The sequence below is a fragment of the Drosophila virilis genome, chromosome 4, assembly GCF_030788295.1.
Source record: "Drosophila virilis strain 15010-1051.87 chromosome 4, Dvir_AGI_RSII-ME, whole genome shotgun sequence".
NCBI lineage: Eukaryota > Metazoa > Arthropoda > Insecta > Diptera > Drosophilidae > Drosophila > Drosophila virilis.
Window position 1 is genome coordinate 22,790,275 of NC_091546.1, and position 17,097 is coordinate 22,807,371.

Genomic DNA, 17,097 nt, shown 5'->3' on the forward strand with positions numbered 1-17,097 from the left:
TCAAACAATGCAAAAATGACATTTCCTCAAAGGGTGGCGGGTTCTGTTATCAGCTGTTTGGCATGCTGGTTGCCAGGCTGCCTCTTTTTCTTTCTTGCCTGACTTTACTGAAGATAAGCCGCGTCTATAGCTTCTTGTTCATATTGTCTTATATTGAAGTCAAAGAGCAAACTGCGCTCTGATTGCCAATCGCCGATAGTAGTCATATACCCTGTACCCAAAATAAAATGGGTAAACAAAGGGTATGTCAGATTTGAAACTAGAATTATATCATAAAATAATAATAATAATCTTGACATAACAAATATTAAGCATTTCTCATAATTAATTAATGATAATTAATAAATATTTTTTCAACTTGCTTGTTTAAAATTTCAAAATAGTAAAATATATGAGTTAAGCTATGAATATTAAATATATTTTATTATTAACCCTTATTTAATAACTAAATTTAGAGGGCAAAAAATCGTCTCTTTTCTTTAATTTTATATATTCTTAAATTTTATATTTGCTACGCATATTAATTGCAGTTTTTTTCACGACTTGTGCACAGCAAAAATGCTCTTGTTTTTTAGCAGTCATCATAAATCATTGATAAAACGTAGGCATGAAATATTTTCCATTTATTTGCAATTTATATTCATTTATATGGTTTTAATATGACTTTCGTCAGCTTCCGTGCCTTGAGCCTGGTCATGGACTGGCCAAAGCAATTAGTCAACTCGCGTCGCATGTGATAGAAACTAATGACTGCATTCCTTGCTCGCCCCTGTTTCCCTTTCAGTTCCCCGAGCCAGTTGTAGTAGTTGTACTCAAATGCATTCCAAGCAGCAAATCAAACATTTCATGTGGCGCTCCACATGAAAAAGGCCGGCAATTCAGTGGGGAGTGTAGGGGCGCACTATAAGAGAAAATTAACTTAATTAAACTAATTAACGACCCTAATAACTTTATATGCTTTGACAACTTCATGCGTTGTCGCGTCTCTGATTGAATACTGCACGCAGTTTTTATGGATCTAGGAAATGATAGATTGTTGGTGAATTATTTTTATGGTTAGTTTATTGTTGATATTTTTATTATCATTATTGCAATTGCTAATGACATAATTATTGATATTATTTATTTTCTTGTTATTTATACACATTTTTAATAGCGCATATATAAATATATACAATAAACACATATATGCTTATTATTTATATATAATTTTTCATTCATGGCATTTATAATGAGAAATTAATACATTTCGACTCATTTCTATCAATTATTATTAGTTTTATTTTCTGGCTTAAATTGTTTAAAATATATTTATCAAAATTTCAAAGCTAAAGAATATTTTTTGTGTCTATTAAATTTGTTTCTAAATCGACTGATCGATTTTATTGTAATCCATCCTTAAATATTATTGGGTTTTTTAAAGGTTTTCATTTAGGACTCATTAGTTAATCCCAACTCTTTGGTCTTTTGCCGTGCGTATTATATGCCGCACAGACTCCACAGACTCATTCTGCACTACCCACATTCCCATAGACTTTGACACTGATCTTAAAATTATCGCATCATTTTATTTCAAATTATATCATATCCTATCATATTGAAAACCTTTTCTTAATGCACCGTTGAGCAGTCAAGACGAGTCACATTCCATTGTCCAGGGCTAACCTTGATTGTTCTTCTGCTGAAGAACTTTGTCGCTTTGGTACCTGTTTCGATTGATATCTCAGGTAGCCCGAGCCCAAAGGCCATAATCTTATTAGAATTCGTTAGCAGTCGAACTACATATATTTGAATTTTAAAAAGGGGTCGTTTATCTGTCTTGAATTCTCCCGTGTTTCACTTCATTAAAATCATTTTGATGTTGTTCCCGTCGCCTTCTTTTGTCTGGCTCATCAAATTGACGCCCGACTGTCTATACCCGTTTTATGCTATCGTCTGCTCAATAATATCGTAAGCAGAGGTGAAATTTGTATCTTGTTTATTCAATCGAACTGCAAAAAATGCCAGTGAGGTGCGAGAGCCTGAGTCATGGAATTTCATGGAAGTCTTTGAGATAAAATCAAAACAGTTTGCGCACCACGATCAGAAAAGAGCATCGGTCAACAAGATTCGATTGAATTTAAACAAAAATACATCTGGTTATGGCTTTTTTGTGTGTCTTTCGCGCTCAGGAAGCATATAGTTATTTTAATTGTATATTTACTTAATGGATCATCTTAGTATATATATTTGTATAATATTTAGTGGCATTTTTGAAGGGCGATGCGCAAATAACAAAATCAAAGGTAGCGTTTAGTTTTTCTAAGCTAAGCAAGTATGATAAAAACATCATGCTCTCTAAAGAATATTGATTGAAAGCTGATTGATATATTAAGATTTCTTGGCATCATACATATATATATTTCTTTATACATCTCGTTAATTCTCATTGCTGGACTTGTTAAATCGATACTTATTTATTTTGTTCCCCATTTCACCGGCCTCAAACCCATTTTCAAAGATCTTTGTTCAAATTCATGTACAGATGCCAATGCGGTAGAATTCATTTAAAAATGCGTCTTAACTATTCATTTAGACGCGATTTTGAAAATGTATAAGGCTTACCTCATTTGCATACCCTGAATTTGCGAAACTGTTCATTAATTACAGAGCAGTTTGTGCAAAAGACAAGAGACTGGATGTCCACAATTTTGGAACTATGGCAACAACTAAAGATATATAGGCAAGAAGATCTGCCATTAATTGAGAAAGTCTCGATACGAACAACAAAGACGTTGTAGAAGTCATTAACAAGGAAGAGACTGAAATGGTGCCCTTGCAGGGTGAACTGAATCAGGCATATCTATAAGCACATTAGTCAGTCGACGAGTTAATCATTTTAAATATATATATTATATATAATCAAACCACAGTAGGAAAATATCGGTTTTTAATAAGCCGTTGAAAAAAAAAATACTTAAAAATGTTTCATAAAATTTAGATAACAATATAAAAAATTTAATGCTTATGTGAAATTAAACATTACTCTGACTTCTATGACACTTTTGCCTTACACCAACTCAATATTCATTATGATTTAACCGGAATCTTTGATGTCAGAAAATAAATTTTAATTTTTCATTGCATACTCTTAAGTGCACATAAATATTCGATGTCAGTTTGACCTGGCGCTCCTTTAGGCTGCAGCATAAACTTCAGCTGGAGAGCAGAAGATGAGGCGTGGCACTGAAGGCGCGTGCCTAAGTGCCGCTTGTCTAGACGCTGAAGACTCACAAAACGTCAAGTGAAATAAATTTCAATTCGTTTTGGCTAAACGTCCAAAAACAAACACAGCAAATAAAGGCTTTTCAGAACTACTCATGAGGAGAAGTGACAGTTGCTGCAATAAAACTACTCCTAAACACGGTTTATTTACAATTGTGTTGACAGTTTTGTTGCATTTGCAAATTTAATTCACAAACGACAACCTTACACTTTTTTTTATCTGCATAAAAACTTTTTTAAATTTTATTCTTACGAATAAATCGGTGTTAGTTTAATACATAATTTGTCCTTAAAGGCTTGAATTTCCCTATTCGTACTATTTGATATGAGAATATTTTTTATATTTTCATCAGATATATAATTATTTATTTATTATGCAACTAAGATTAAGATATTACTCAAATATATTTAAAAAAAATCCCATTTAGATCTTATTAAAAAATCTTAAAGCACAATTGATAACTTTCGAGTACTTTACACATTTACATTATTTTTGCCCTGGCCGTATTATTTGTTCTTTAGCATTCCAATAGATGCAGTCAAGCAAAATAAAAACTTGGCTTGGGTAGAATTTTAAGGAACCCTTTCAAATCTCTCGCAGACGCTCAGCTGCGCCATCAAGCATGATTCAAGGAACACAGCCGCATTTGGCGTTAATTAGTTTGGCAACGCTGCGGGCGTGTGACTTTCACCAATCATTTACAACAGACCCTCAACCCTTGCCAGTTCTCCAATAAAAAAAAATGCCAGGCGTGAGGGTTTGACTAGGAGATACCCTGTAGTCAGTGCGAGCTCTAGCAAGATTAAAATAAAAAAAATCATGCCATATAGCAAATTGGAAAAATTAATATTAATGCTCAGCTTGGAAAATTGTATCCCCCAAGTATATTAATATTCTATTTTTTTGATAACTGTCCAAAGTTATGGTTATATACCATTAGTAACCATCACATTTTATGAACTCTGAGAAAAAGTTACCTTATGCTAAATTATTAATATATAATCAATGTTAAATATTGTGGCTTTATTTACTAAGTAATAGATTTACTCTGCAAACTAAAGAAACTTACATTTAATTTTTCTTCGATTCATTGTTAACTCAGTAACCCCAATTTGGAAGCTCTAGCTTTAACATTCTCTCTAAATTTGATTTGATAAACAAGGCTATTTTTGACGAACAAATATTTTTGAGTTTTGGAGGATCGAGGATCGATCGCTGTTAGGAATTTGAACTGTTGTTTATTTTGTTATTTCACTCTATCCACTTGATGTGCATAGGGTATAGGGTATACTATTTCTGTGTGTATGTACTATTTTTTGCCCAGGCCAGAAACAATTTTCATTAACAGTCCGTCGTCGTTCAGTTCGTTCGGCAGACGCTGACAAGTTCAAGTCCCTCGATTCGAGCTACGCCCAGCCCGTTTTCTGTCGTTTCTCTGATTACACATTTTAACGCCATTTTTGGCGCAACTTTTGCTGAGCTACTCGTAAAACCCTTTAGGCCAGACCAGAAAAAGTTTTTGGCCAGCACGAGAGGCAAGAAAAAAAAATGTAAAGAATCTCAATGTAGGGGTTAACAAGCAAAATTTGATTTATTTGATGAGTTTCTCGTGTTGTTGCCGTCGACATCGCTTCAAAGACGCATTTAATGAGCATAAAAATGGCGGATGGAGTCTTGGTTGGGTTGGCGTGCCAGGGCCATTGAAGACATTTGGGAAATGAATTGCACAAAGCTAGACGGAAAAGAAAAACTGTTAAAATAACCAAAGTTGGTAATAACTACAAAATAACCAAGAAGCACAATTGACAATGAGTATTCTATATGCTTGCAGTGGGATGTACTCAAATAAAATTTACCCTGGCAAAATACCCAAGAAAAAAGTTTTTATTATTCGAAATTTTCAATTGTAAAAGTCTTAAAACGCTCGAAAACCAAATTTGTGCATAAGAAGGAAAGTAATAGATGTTAAAAAAAATAAATAAAAACGAATAAGCATGTTTATTATTCTCCTATTTTAGCTCCATTTTTATTCACAGCAAAAAAATATAAAAAAAAGAAAAATAAAACTGAACTAAAAATATTTAAGCACCGAAATTAACTGCAAATGTGGCCAAGAAGTGCACATATACACAGTAATGCTGTAAAATATTCTATATACTATATAATAACTATAAAGAGACGAATGTTTCAAAATAACACTCATACGCAGCGTGCAAACTGCAGTAAAAACTGAAAACTCAACGTCTAACGCATATTTTAAGCATAAAACAAGGTGCTGTAATAATGAAAAAAATGTATAAAGAGCAAATGCTAAAAGAAAACACAAAAAGTATGTAAACAGGTGAAAACATTTTTCTTTATGGCGTCGCTTTCGCGTTAAAGAAACTAACAGCCAAGAAAATGTATGAGTCGGAAAATTTGCGTTGAAGCTCGCCGAAGTCTGCCATAAAAATGATTTAATATGCGTTTTATATGAGAAAAGTTTTGCAATTTTTGCGCATTTAATGTCGGCCGCTCTCACTTGACATTTGACGCCATCGAAATAAACAAAAAATTGCAACTTTTTAAAGTTGAAGTCAAACTTTAAGCAACCTGCCAGTTAATTATGCCGCTAGCTGGCAGCTGGAGTTAAGCAATCGAAAAGTTTTTGCACCGGAAGTTGTCTTCCCGAAATTAAATCTAATTGAATTGTAAACTTGCGCCTTTGTTGGCGTTTATTGAGCTAACATTTTGGCCAAATGTGATTACAATGGAGCTGTAGATCTGTCCCACACTTGGGCATTATTCACTTGTCACTTGTACGACACGCCCCTGCCGTGGCCCATGGGGAGTCACCGGCTAATCAGAGGCTTTGTTGCCCGCACAAAAGCCGAACAAGTGAAAAGTTTGCACTTATTGAATTTGGCGCAAAGTGTAGCAAAATGTTTCGCTTGCCTATTAGAAAGTTCCTGGCCAAAATTGAAATTCCATTGCTGTCACTCTACAAAGCGCGTTCGCCCATCCCCGACAGAGCAGCTGCCTTTAATGTGACATACATAAACAATGCGTGCCAAAGATAAAAGCAAAACTTTGCAAGTAACAATGTTGGACATGTTGTAAATTGATCGAAACATTAGGTTGATATCTTCATTTGATATGGAAAACCAGTTTGAGAGAAATTCTAAAAAGAAAAGAAAACGAAATGATGCCAGCATAAAAGCTAAGGATTAAATATTTAATCAATTTATACACGGAAACAAATAAGATAGTTGAATGAATGTGTGGGTGGGTTCTAATAAGAACCATAATCATAATCATGAACTGATTCTCTTAACATAAATACCGGCTACGATTTTTAGTATTATTCTATAATCTGCAAGCTTTCCCATATCAGCTTATATACTGCATTAAGCATCTCATCTAACTATTGCTGCTGCATTGTTCATGGTGCTTAACCCATTACAACCCCTGTTGTCTGCGCTTAATTCCCATCCCCTGAACTCGTTGACTGTGAAATCTTTTCAATCTTTTTGCCAGCTGCCAAAAGTTCAGAACGCGCCGCTGACTTTCTGCTCTTCATCTTTACCATGTAAATTTAACAGTACTTAAGTATATACAAGAATATGTATATATTTGTATATATATACAATAAATTATCATAAGCAGGGCTGTTGGCAAGTGCTGCAGCTCTGCTTTTCGGTTGCAGCAAGTGCAAATAATGCAAAATAGTTTCCCGCAGCTGTGACTCGAACCAGAATACAACGACAAAACTGACACTTGACATGTGACAGTGGCAGCCAGACAATAATAATAAACAAAACAACTGACAGCCACAACAAACACTATAAAATTTTAAAAGTTAAGGGGCACAAATTCAAAAAGGAGTACAGATCATAGATAAAATCAAGATGACAGCATCGTTATAATAATTAACAGTGCACTAACAGTAGCTGGCACAACTGTACGTTTTCTTAGCAGCAATAAAAACTATCTCATTTCGAGCAGGAATATTTAATTATGATCATATGCTGTATCATTTTATTTTTTTCTGTTAAATTGGGTTATAATGTTTTTAGCAACAATACAAATTTTTTGATTTCGAGAAGATAAATTTAATGAAATTTAAAATACCAATTTTTCCGTATTTTATTTATTTTTATTTTGTTTTATGGCTAAAAAGTTTTAAATAAATTTTTTGATTTTATCTGCATTGAAAATAATATAAATAATTGAAATATTCATATATTTGGAATTCTTCGAATGAAAATAGACGATTTATATCTTTTGTTAACCTTCGCTACGCCTCGTTACATATTTAGGCAAATTATAAGGTTGGAATACATTAGCTAATTGCCAGCGTGTAAAAATGGCGTGACTTAAGAGCTCGAAAATGTCAACACGCAAAAGTTGTGCAAATATTTATGATATTTGGCCGAGATAGAAATCGTTAAAGTTGTGTTATACTTGGCCGTAGCCTAAGTAGCTAGGAGCCAAAGAAACCGCTAACAATATAAAATTTAAATTAGAATTGAAATGTTAAAAAGCCAAATGACGAGGCTGGCAAGCGGTCCGTAACGGTGATAATGTGTAGCCCACAGAGACTAAGCACACAGAACAGCCAGGACAGGCCCGACTCCACGAGGACATTCCCCCATCAAATGGGGAGCGACAGCGTCGATACAAATAGTCGTTTCTCTAAACAAAAAGTAAAGTATATATATATATATATGTATATATATCTAGCGAAAAAGTGTCAAAGGCGCCAGACTGGCAACAGACGACAACGGGAACATTTGGTTGGACAAGTGATGGAACGAAATGCATAATAAATAGATGTAGAAACGGGTAGCCAGCTAAAAGTAGCAAAAGAAGAAAAGATGTTGAATAACCGCATGATAATCAAATTCGAATAACACAACAAGTGGCAAAGTAGCCCAAAGGAGACGTCTTGAAATTTCTATGAAGAAGGAATGGGAAATGCTTTTAGGATGGAGCTGAATATATACATTTTGGCGGTTAATGCTTCAAATGAAAACATTATTCGATTTTAAAAAAAATGTTGAAGTTTAGTGAGCTTAGATAACAGTTAAATATAGTTTGAACCAGTCACTTTCATGGGAGAAAACAACTTAAGTCGATAAATCCGAAATATTATTCTATTGTAGCCAAAAAACGGTTTGGTTTGGTATAGAAAGGTTTTCAACTCCTTGGCACCTTAGCAATTGATTTTTCTTGTGTTTTTACATAACTTTTATAATATTTTTGAAATAAAATTAAAACCGTAGAAATGTTATTCAAATACATATTTTAAGAAATTATAAAATAACATTAGGACATCAGGATAAATTTGTTTATTGCAAGGGGTATATTCATTTGTTCACAGGAGGATACATTTGGATAATATCACACACTTAAATCTTTGAGCTCATATTTCCTATTTATTGCTCTAACAGTGTTATTGTCATTCATCTTTTGATCATTTTATGTCCTGCATATACTTACAATGTGTAAATATGCTGTAGTATGTGCTTACAAGTGACAAGTATTAGCCACATACAAGGATTAAATGTTGTTCTTATCGCAGCTCTTTATTCGGTTGCATTCACCTGGTGAATTCTTTGTCTGCCTCTTGCAATTGTTTGTCAGACCTGTGGCCCGCATTTGCCAGTGCAGTTGGCCTGCAGGCGGTTTATGCAACACAAAAAGGATACAGAGAGACGCACATAATCCTTGCACTTGCTGCCTGCCACTCATAGTCAAGTATTCGTTGCGGCCGGCATGCATTCAATGGCATTCATAAATCGCTTACCCAAACTACAGCCTTAATCAGATTTGCACAACAATTTTGTTGCCAGACAGCCAGCCTGCCAATGCCAACCTGGCATAAATGGCAATTTCCCAAACGAGCTGGGAACCAAAAGTGCAACATTTACTGCATCTCCTATCGTTCCGTGGCACTTTGCTGCCTGCCTTTTGGCATTTTGCAAATTAAGCGCATTTTAACATATAATTTTGGCGACAACTTTGATTGGCATTGGCAATTAAGCTCTAGATATGTAGACTCTACGTTTGAAGTAGAGCAGAAACTTTGGCTTAGCCAATATAAACAGGCTGCTTGGCCTAAGCAAATACATTACGTATACGTTACGTACGAGACCGGCATCTGTTTGTTGTTTGCCTGTTAGTTAATTAAATTTGGTTTCTCCAATCTCGCTTTGGTCTTTTACAATTGCCACACAAATGCATTGCAAATTGCCATTGCAATTCCTTAAATTATTTACGGGCCACTCTATTAGCTGGCCATGGCACAAATTTCATTTGCAGGCGCTGTCGAATCGATGTGAAATTTCGTTTGCTCATTTCCACCTCTTCTCTTGGAAAAATTCAAGAGTCAACAAATTTGTCAGGCTAACTTTTTTTTGGGTCAATGTCGGCTAGTGTGATAATAATTTATGTTTGGGCGGGCTTAGGACGACGGCCACAAGCCCATATTTTTAGCCTGGCTTTATATATTTCTTGTCCATGTTTCTTTTTTGAACTTTGCTTTTTGTTGAACTGATTTCTATTTTTTGATCTTTTGGCAGCAACAGAAATGGCTGGGGTAGGGTAGTTTGTTGGGTTGGTTTTGGGGTGTGTCGTGCACAACTTCTAAATGCTTCGTAATCTGCCAATGTAAATTGTTATGAAGGTTACAAATCATAAGATTTGTTAAAGGATGTAAATATGTGTTATAAAGCAACCATATATGAAGAAAATATTTATTGATACTTTTATAGTTTAATCGAGCATGCCCTTGTATAACATATAGAAATACAAATTTGATTTAGAACTCAACTATAACTAAATAAAACGTTAACTTGGAGGTAACATAAATTCAAAAAAAACCTCATATACTCTTTCGGTAAAGATTTGCGAGAAAGTTTTTGAGTAGTTATGAGAATCTCAAAGATAGACAATATAAATTTACAAGGGACAGCAAGAGCTTTGAGTGGAAGTGGCAGTAAGATATCGACTGTGTTTGATAGTATGAAAATTTTATATATTTAATTCAAGTTTCTTTAAACAGTTCTCATTTTCATTTATACTTCAAACAGCACTTGTAAAATCTTAAGAAAATCTATCGTATCTAAAGCTTTCAAATATTGACACACGAATCCTTTAGCTCTTAACCAAACACAGCTGCTTCAACCCGGCACATATACGAATAATAACACGCCCTCCTTCACCCCTCCTGCCTGATATGGACATAAAACAAAACTGCGGGCCACTGCAGGCAAACAGCATAAGACCCTTGACAGGAGCCCAACAACGACATAAAACACTTGACCGCTTGACCTAAATTTGACAAGTTTATTTACTTTCATTTTTTTTTTTTTATTTTGGTTGACGCCGTATTAAGGCAAGTCCGTCCGTGCGAACATCAAATGTCAACAGAGCCCCAAAAATAGTACAAGAAAAATGTTTTAAAAATTACAACACGTACGCAATTTTGTTCTGATGCGCATAAAATAGGCATAAAATACGGGGTGTGGCCGCACGGCCAATGAAAGCTAATGGAGCCAAACTCCAGGCAGCGGGATGCTGCAAGGGTTATCTTTCCTGGGCGTCAAGTGCACCTCCTTCGGCAGAAGGCGGCAAAAGCTGGTTTTGATTTCTGGCCAGCTACTTGGGCAACCTGCTCACACACACAGACAGACACAAGAATTACGCCCGCGGCAAGGTGTTGAAAATTGATTTGCGTTCTGATAAATTTCTTTGGCAACTTTAACCAGCTCCAGGGCTTCACGATTCATGCCACCTGCCAATGAAATTAAACATTGCCAGGCAGCAGCTGAGCCACCCACAGAGATAAGACTTTGTCACAGAGAACACGTACCACATTTTAGCACACTATTTAAGGAGTGCTGTGCAGATCCACGGGGCGACTACAAAATGTGTCAATTTGGCGGCAAAGACATTGACAGACAGCGGCAACAATAACACAAAACCAAATATAATAATGCTTGGCACTTTTCGAATACCCTGCAGCAAAGCGAGTCTAAAAGGAAAATTTGCTTTTTGCCGTAAAGGGTAAAGAGTGCTAACAACCTTTTCTTTTTTAATTAAAAAGTTGTAAGCTATAATTGTAATGATAAAAATAATTGCAATAAATATATAATTAACACTGTTGTCTACTCCCCACTGACAGTGCAATAAATTGTTAAGATTTTCTGTAGCGCAACGTAACCTATCCTCCGTCGCTGCTAATGAACAGGGTACCAAAGCTACAACAATACATGTTTACATTAGCAATGAAAGAAGCTGCTTCTGCAATTGAAGCTGGCTGCAACTGCTGCCACGCCCACTTGCCACACATACAGCCAGCTGTGAGGTGTTTGTGCTGTCTCACGTACGCGAAACCAGTCAGCGGCAGTGGGAGGAGATGGGATGGCTGGAGATTTCCCCGGTTGGTTAGGCAGACAATAACTATAATTGTCGCATCAGCGTTTTTGCTGCTGCTGTGAGGCTCCTAAAAGTATGCAGTAAAACGGCGAGTCATTGCTAAGTTTGTGGAAGGTGAAAGCGGGGAGAACTGAGAAACAGACAGCAGCGAGCAGTGGAATGCCATTAAGCAGCAGACTGGGACATAGGCAGCAATTCCTTTTGTAGGTCTTTAGAGAGGCAGTTCGCATGTGTGTGTACGTATGTTTCTGTGTGCGTGTGTGTGTGTAAAGCATATAAAAAATTCTTGAATTAAAGTCAATTTGACGACTCGTTGAATGTGCGAAATGTCTGAGACTGTGGCATGGGGCTTGACTGAAGTGAAACTTAATGTTGATTAGGAAAATTGAAGCTATAATGTGCGGAGTCTGAGCTGCAAAACTGATGTCAAGAAAGACTTGCAAAGCAATTAAAGAGCTTAAAAAGAAAGAACAGAAAAAACAGAACAACAGAAAGTAGGTCGTATATTAAATTAAATAAAAAGTAAATATTATAGAACAGAGAATATAAGATAAAAATCCGGTGTTAGTGACAACATAAAATAGAATTAATTAAACTAGTACGCGAACATGCATTATTATTATTATTATTATTATTATTATTTTCTGTAATAATAATAATAATAATTATTATTATTGTTATTATTATTAATAATAATAATTATTATTATTGTTATTATTAATAATAATAATAATTATTATTATTGTTATTATTATTATTATCAATTTATAATATTATTATGGATGGATTGAATTAGATAAAAAAGTGAATATAATAGAACAGAAAACTATTGGGCTAATATTTTAATCATTATTATCGTACTTCTCGTTGTCATTGTCATTGTCATTATTATTATATTACTATTTTTTAGTTAACTTTCTATTATTAAACATTTTTTATTGAAATTAAATATACTCACATCATGTCGTTAGCTGGAGAAAATTGAGAAGCTTTGCACTTTGGTCAAGCTACCGAGTTAGTCAATTTATGATTATTAAATAAATTTATAACAGGCAGCTTCCTTTATTTATGGCTGTTCAAGGCAAATTAAAACGCAGAATAGTTTTGAATAAACACAGCCCAACTAAGCAAACCACAAATAATTTCCATAAATAAAATACTGTATCAATAGCTTGTGGCTTTTCTAAACCCAAGAAGAATATATACATATCACAAAAAGCAGTTTGGCAATTAAATTTGCTGTGGTTTAGCTTAAGGCTATACAAAAAGTTTATGTACACAAACTGCTCAGTATTCCCGTTTGGAATATAAGTGTGTATACACGTGTAAACAGCTTAGCTTTCCATTTCCACATTAATTAACTGAATTGTCTGCTTGCCAATTTCGAGACATTGTGTTAAATTTGTAAGCAATACGAAAAACAACATGAGACTGGACGGCCACATGCCTTGCCTCCTGCTGCCACAGCATTTAGTTTACGAGAACATTTTAATCTAATTTAACACACTTTAGATTTATATTTGCTTAAATAGAAGTTATCTAAGTGGCACGTGCCGGGCATAGCCAACAGGGCCAACACAACAAAAGAAAGTCCTGGCCAGTACTCAGTGTCCAGCTCCCCGGTTGCAAGTGTGGAGGGAGACAACGGACAATGGAGTCCAGACGCATTTTTATTATAGTTTATTTTCTCTGGCTTTTGTACCATTTTTGGCTCTGAAACGTTAAAATGCAATTCCGCATGCATTGGCCAATCGAATTGCGGATAACGTTTATTGGCCCAAAAGCTAAATGCAATCAATTTTACAATTGTCCGATCTACAAAGGATAAATGTGGTCTAACTTTAAAAGCAACTCAGCCATAGACGCGTCGCAGCAACGTAAAAAAGGAATAAATGACGTTCAGCAGCGATTGCAGCATCTTCAGGTTCATTGGATAAACACCGCCAACGAGTATCTAAAGATATGTCAGATATAAATCATTTACATATATATGCGTAAATGTATTTTATAGGAGCTTCAAGGATTCCTTACCGCTAGTGGTTTTTGCGAGCGCATGATTAGAAACTTTAATGTTTTCTGTGTCTCAATATCCAAATCAGTCCAATTACTTTCATAGGCGGCAATAGATATGTAGAAGCTCTAAGGAAATGGAATTTTTAATTTTCAACTTGTTGGTAAAATATATTTTTTGTGGACCCACCTGAAAATAAAGCTCATTGGCCACGTAATAAAGCACAACGCTGTTGGCAAATATCATGACCATATAGAAAATGACTATTATAGTCTGGGCAATAGTTTGTGCCTATATAACAAAAATGGGGAAATATTACGAATCACATTTAATCATACATGCATTCTGAATTTAATAAAATAAACATAATAAAATAAGCATAGTCAACTAATTTTTCGACCGATTCTTCAAATAGAGCTATATTTCATCTTAATAAGACTTGAAACAAATATAAAATATTAGTAAAATAGTAAATAAATTAGTCAATATTTTGATAATTAAAACGTTTTTCCTAAGAAAACCTACAATCGACCTATTGGTCTTATTAAAGCTATATGATAAAAAGATCCGATGCATATATGTAAGGAGCGTTGTGAATTTAATAAAAAAAAAGACTTTTTCTAAAATAATAATCTTAAATTATAATGAAAATATAAATTAGTAAAATATAATATATAGAATTTCATTTTAAGTTTGAAACTTACAATGATCAACGAGAAGAGCAACACACAAAGCATCGCGCCAAAGCACAGAAACTCAAACAGATGCAAATTGGTCGTTAATTCATTCATGGCATCCACTAGTCTGTATAGGATATTTGGATTGTTAGTTCTTGGGTAAATTGTTGGTAAATAGCACACCTTGCCAACTTGACCTGATAACGTATGCACCATATAATTTCGTGACGCACTCGTATGCCTCGCAATTGCTGTAAGGTGCGCAGCTTGTGCTGGAGCACTCGGCACATGAGTATAGCAAACAGTGTGAAGGTAACCACCAGATTGGTATAGGGTATGTACATGCAACAGCCCATAGGCGTCATTATGAACTGCACCACAAAGAAGATCTCATAGTAGGGGCTGGCGTATTTGTCAATACCAGGCACATACATGCCATAGGGCAGCACTGCAAATACAAATACAATTACCAATGTGCACAGAAATTACATCGAGATTGTGTAGTTCGCCTACCACGCTCCGAGCCAAAAATGGGATAGGTCACAAAACCAACACAGCTGCAGGTTCCCATTACCAAATTAATGCGTCCAATGGTTTTCGAAAGTTGCGTGGCGTCAGCCACCAATTGACGAATGTGCAGATCCGAACTGTTCTGAAATAAGAATATATTTATGGTTTTAAGACAACGACAAGGGTGTCAATAAAATAATTAAAACGAGAAAATAAGGACTCTGCGACACGCCGAACATTTATGGGTTTGCAGATGTGTGAGAAAATATCATAAAATATCTGGGAAAACAAGAGCTTCTCCATACATAAATATCTGGAAAGCCGTAAGGGGTGCGAAAGGCTTAACGCATCTGCGGCATAACTAGCCTTACGGCTTTCAATTTTTCACACATTAGCAAGAAATTGCATTCGCTTGTATATTTGTTCTATATGTATATGATATATATACTTAATCTAGGCCACCCTAAAAACGGCTGTTCACTCTTCTTATTCGTATTAAACTCACCAGTAGCTGAATATAGTAGCCCTTGAACAGTTCCAGAAATCGCTCGTAACGCGTGCGCTGCACACACAGCTGAACACCCCGAACAAATGTATTGGTAAAGAGGACCGCCAGGTAGACATTCCGAATGATGAAATCCAGGGATTCGGAGCTTAGGTAGATGTCGACGTATTGGGTAACATTGATGAGAGCAAATGGCGTCAGCGCGACATAGCGTCGCCAATTATGAACGAATAGATATGACCAGAACTTCATCAGGTGCAGCGTTATGTCAAAAATCGGCATCTCTGAGGTGGACATCGTCTGTACATCGTCCATGTTAAGCCAAAGACGCTTCTCACGGTAGAAACTACACGGCTGGCGTTAAAGCTTCTTTTATATACTTGACGCTGGGTTTCATGATTGTGGTTTCAGTGGTTGCGTGGTGTCATCATTAGCGTCTAATTATTAGCTGCGCCATAGATATGATGTGTAGGCGGGTGTTAATTGGCTTGCGAGGGCCTAATTAAAGGTCTAAAGCATTTCATTTTGTTTGACTGTCACTAGCTCAATTTATATTACTTAACAAGGACTGTAATTGTCTGCTTTTAACAGAAATTTTTTGTAAGAGCTTTTCACCAAAGTTAAAGCTATGCTTCAATTCAAATTTAATACCATTAATAACTTAGCATAGGTCCAGGTTTACAAAATCGCAGATGTAAAAATTATAGGTATTGATTACAGATATATTTTATTGAAATTTGCAATGTGCTGTAGCTTTAAATGACTTGCTCTGGGTATATCGAATTATATCGGAGAATAACAAACCTTATTGTGTATGTAATTATGAATATAAAAGAAAAGTGCATCTCGCATGTGCCTCTCTTCGTCTCATATAAACTTAGTTCATATTTATACACACAAAAATATGTAGGTGTAACCCTTTAAATTTATTAATTAAATTAAATTTATTAAATTAAATTAATTTAATTTGAAAATGTCTAACAATGCTATTCAAATGCTACTTTTTGTATGGAGTTACAAATTAATTTAAGAAAATATATGCCATTTTAAGTCTTTTGTCAAGTCAGTAAAGAAGAATCATGAAAAGATACTCAGGCTGGGGTATACAAATTTATTGTAAAGGAGCTAGAATATTAATAATATAAGCCCTCAATAGACATAATAATATCCTTTACTTACTTTTTAGTATTGGTATTTATGAATAAAATGTTTAGTTAAACGTAAATGGGTTTTTGCGACAATATTAGGAGCTGTTATTTAATTATACTTGCAGTGAATGCAAAAAATAAAAACAAACCAAATAAATTGCAGTCCAAAGGAGACGTTAAAAATTTGCAAACATTTTCAAATAGGTAGCTTAAAAGACTTTAAAGTGTTCTGCAATATGACATTGGCCAATTACCAGTGCTGGCCAGTGGACATTACCCTACGCAACACTATGCAACTTGTGCAGACGCTGCACTTGACCTCTTTGATACCCTGACTGCGGTTCTCGACATTTGTAATAAGCGTCGGCAAACTTTTAATTGCAACACGCAGACAGCACAACATAAAGAATGATGGGCGTGGCAAATACATAGTCATGTGTGAGTACATGTGTGTGTTTGTCTTTCTGTTTGTTTGCCAACTGTTTTCGGGCATGCAGACAACTGGCAACGCTTAAAATTGAAATCCAGCCCGCCTTGGCGCCCAAAGTTATTCAACGAAA

The 17,097-nt window shown here is 35.2% G+C and overlaps 2 protein-coding genes across 4 annotated transcripts in view; one reads left to right on the plus strand and one right to left on the minus strand.

Moving 5' to 3' along the window:
* Positions 1 to 17,097, plus strand: part of DIP-zeta (Dpr-interacting protein zeta) — a 182,136-nt gene that overhangs the window by 82,553 nt on the left and 82,486 nt on the right. The window lies entirely within an intron of this gene.
* Or30a (Odorant receptor 30a) lies at positions 13,450 to 15,704 on the minus strand. The gene is made up of 7 exons (XM_002051067.2): positions 15,390 to 15,704; positions 14,888 to 15,026; positions 14,558 to 14,822; positions 14,402 to 14,501; positions 13,887 to 13,988; positions 13,718 to 13,825; positions 13,450 to 13,640 (listed from the first exon to the last, which is right to left on the minus strand). Exons 1-7 carry the CDS (start codon positions 15,702 to 15,704, stop codon positions 13,539 to 13,541), a joined length of 1,131 nt encoding a protein of 376 aa, XP_002051103.1. The 3' UTR covers positions 13,450 to 13,538.

Excerpts from the sequence above, each read along its gene's own strand:
- Or30a (XM_002051067.2), bottom strand. The coding sequence starts at position 15,704 with ATGGACGATGTACAGACGATGTCCACCTCAGAGATGCCGATTTTTGAC. Across the intron at positions 14,823-14,887 it reads CATTTTTGGCTCGGAGCGTG|TGCTGCCCTATGGCATGTAT; the intron begins GTAGGCGAACTA and ends TTGTATTTGCAG. Across the intron at positions 14,502-14,557 it reads TATCAGGTCAAGTTGGCAAG|ACTAGTGGATGCCATGAATG; the intron begins GTGTGCTATTTA and ends TATCCTATACAG.